Consider the following 2,282-nt stretch of genomic DNA (forward strand, 5'->3'; position numbering starts at 1 on the left):
TAAACTACAAAAGTTTCATGAATTCACACAATAACCAACACCAAACAAACTCATTCAAGAGTTCAAAATAACAAAATGATAAAAGCATAATGCAAAGTGTAAAGTAAAGGTTGAAGCTCTAATCATCTTTTTCAATCCCAACATAATCCTCTTCATTGTTATCATAAGGTATTGGAGCATCTCCCTCTCCCTCTTCTCCATAAGATGCCTCAAAATTAACTATGATTTCTTCTTCTTCATATTCAAGTTCAATATCCTCAAACTCTAGATCCTCATCATTTTCTTGGACTGCTTTTTGCTTCCTCGATGAAGATCCAACAACCATTGCATGTTTTTTTAGATGTGTGGGCAGCAACAATAGGAGTAATACCAGCACTTGTTGGTTGCTTTCTTTCCTTTTTTTTCCTCCTAATGTACATCCTACGCTCTCCAACCCCCGAAGCCTCATACACAGTTGCCCAATTTAGTGCATCATCGTCTTCAAATACCAAATCATTTCCAGCATCATTATCATCATCTTCATCAATCTCTCCCACGAGTCATTCATTGCGCAAATCAATATCATTAAGAGAAATTGGATCAATTTCATCTCTTGCATTATATCTTTGCTTCAATTGTTGGTTATATTTGACAAACACCAAATCATGCAACTTCTTGTGCTCAAGCCTATTTCTTTTTTTGGAATGAATCTACAACATAACAAATAAATCTTGATCTCAATCTCAAATATACTCCAAATAAAACTTGACCATCAAAATTAAATAAAAAGCATAGTTAGAGTTTTGTCACAATTACTTGCTCAAATACACTCTAATTTCTTTCACATCCTGAAGCACTACAAGTCAAACTCAAAATTTTAACAGCTAGCTTTTGTAAATTTGGAGTTTTGACCCAAACATTTGCCACCAATATGCTACAATACCAACTAAGAGCATAACTTAGAATTCTGAATTGTAACATTAATACGTAAAAAAAATAGTATAGTATTTGTCATTTGGTAAAAGTTTCTTACTAGGAGAATGTGTTTTCCTTTGAGCAATTGCAAACTTAGAACCAAAGTGTTCAACATCAATCTTGTAAAGATGCAACTCAGTTAGAATTTTCTGTTGCACATCAAATTGTGGAACCAACTTCTTAATGCAATCAAACAATCCATTGGTGACCTTAAAATCAAACTCCAAATCAATGTTGTCATAAAAGAACTCAGGATTTAAGAAGTGGGCAGCTGCATGCAATGACCTATGAAGTTGACAATTCCATCTTTTAGCAATGATTGCAAACACTTCTTTGTACTTGCTTTCGTTGTTGTTGAAAGACTTGATAATTGTTTCTTTTGCCTTGTTCATTGCTTCATATATATAGCCCATGGCTGGTTTCCTTTCATCATCCACAAGACGAAGCACTTTGACAAATGGAGCCATGACTTTAAGAGTGTAAACCACACTATTCCAAAAAGAAGGCATGAACACTAGCTTTGTAGTTTCTTGCCCCTTAGGCTCCTTAGATAACTTGTTTAAGATCCATTCATCAGAAATAAACATCTTTGTAATATTAGATTTCTCTTTGTGGAGCATTTCTAAGGTTAGATAAGAAGTGACAAATCTAGTAATAGCATGTTTCACTAATTCTCTCTTGTTTGTATAATTTTTCAACAAGCTTAAGGTACCAGAATGGGCATAGATAAACCCAACTAGATTAATTGTCCTTCTAATTCTCTTCCTTATCAAGGGAAGTTTCCCAGTGTCTTCAAGCATCAAATCAATATAATGGGCTGCACAAGGAGTCCAATAAATATGTTTCCTTTTGTCCTCTAACAACTTACTCGCTGAAACATAGTTGCTCCCATTATCAATTACAACTTGAACAACATTCTCTTCTCCAACTTTCTCCATAATAGCATCAAGCAACTCAAAAAGCTTTTCACCTATCTTCACAAAATCAAAGCCATCAACAGACTTAAAAAACATTGTACCAGCTTGAGAGTTAACTAAAAAATTAATGATGCATCTTTGTTTCCGATCAGTCTATGTATCGGACATAATAGTACAATCATACTTGACCCATTGCTCCCTATAGCCTTTCATCAAATTTTCAGTGTATTCAACTTCCTTCTTCAGGAGTGAAACTCTGATATCATGATAGCTTGGAATGGGCAAATGTGGCCCATATTGACCAATGGCTACAACCATATTCTCAAAGCATTTCAATTTAATGAGGTTGAATGACAAACCAGCTCTGTACCAAAAGCAAGCAATATATTGATGCACCTTCAAAACTTCATT

At 34.5% G+C, this 2,282-nt stretch overlaps 1 protein-coding gene across 1 annotated transcript; it reads right to left on the minus strand.

The window, feature by feature from the left end:
* Window positions 1–791: 791 nt before the first annotated feature.
* On the minus strand, window positions 792–1,967 carry LOC114367776. Its single transcript, XM_028324965.1, has 2 exons — window positions 1,013–1,967; window positions 792–835 (listed from the first exon to the last, which is right to left on the minus strand). Exons 1-2 carry the CDS (start codon window positions 1,965–1,967, stop codon window positions 792–794), a joined length of 999 nt encoding a protein of 332 aa, XP_028180766.1.
* Window positions 1,968–2,282: the final 315 nt, after the last annotated feature.

Source organism: Glycine soja, chromosome 9 (genome assembly GCF_004193775.1).
Source record: "Glycine soja cultivar W05 chromosome 9, ASM419377v2, whole genome shotgun sequence".
In the NCBI taxonomy this organism is placed as follows: Eukaryota; Viridiplantae; Streptophyta; class Magnoliopsida; order Fabales; family Fabaceae; genus Glycine; species Glycine soja.

Coding starts and splice junctions, on each gene's coding strand:
- LOC114367776 (XM_028324965.1), bottom strand. CDS start 1,967: ATGTTTTTTAAGTCTGTTGATGGCTTTGATTTTGTGAAGATAGGTGAA. Junction 836..1,012: donor AAGGAAAACACATTCTCCTA/GTAAGAAACTTT, acceptor TTTGACTTGTAG/TGCTTCAGGATGTGAAAGAA.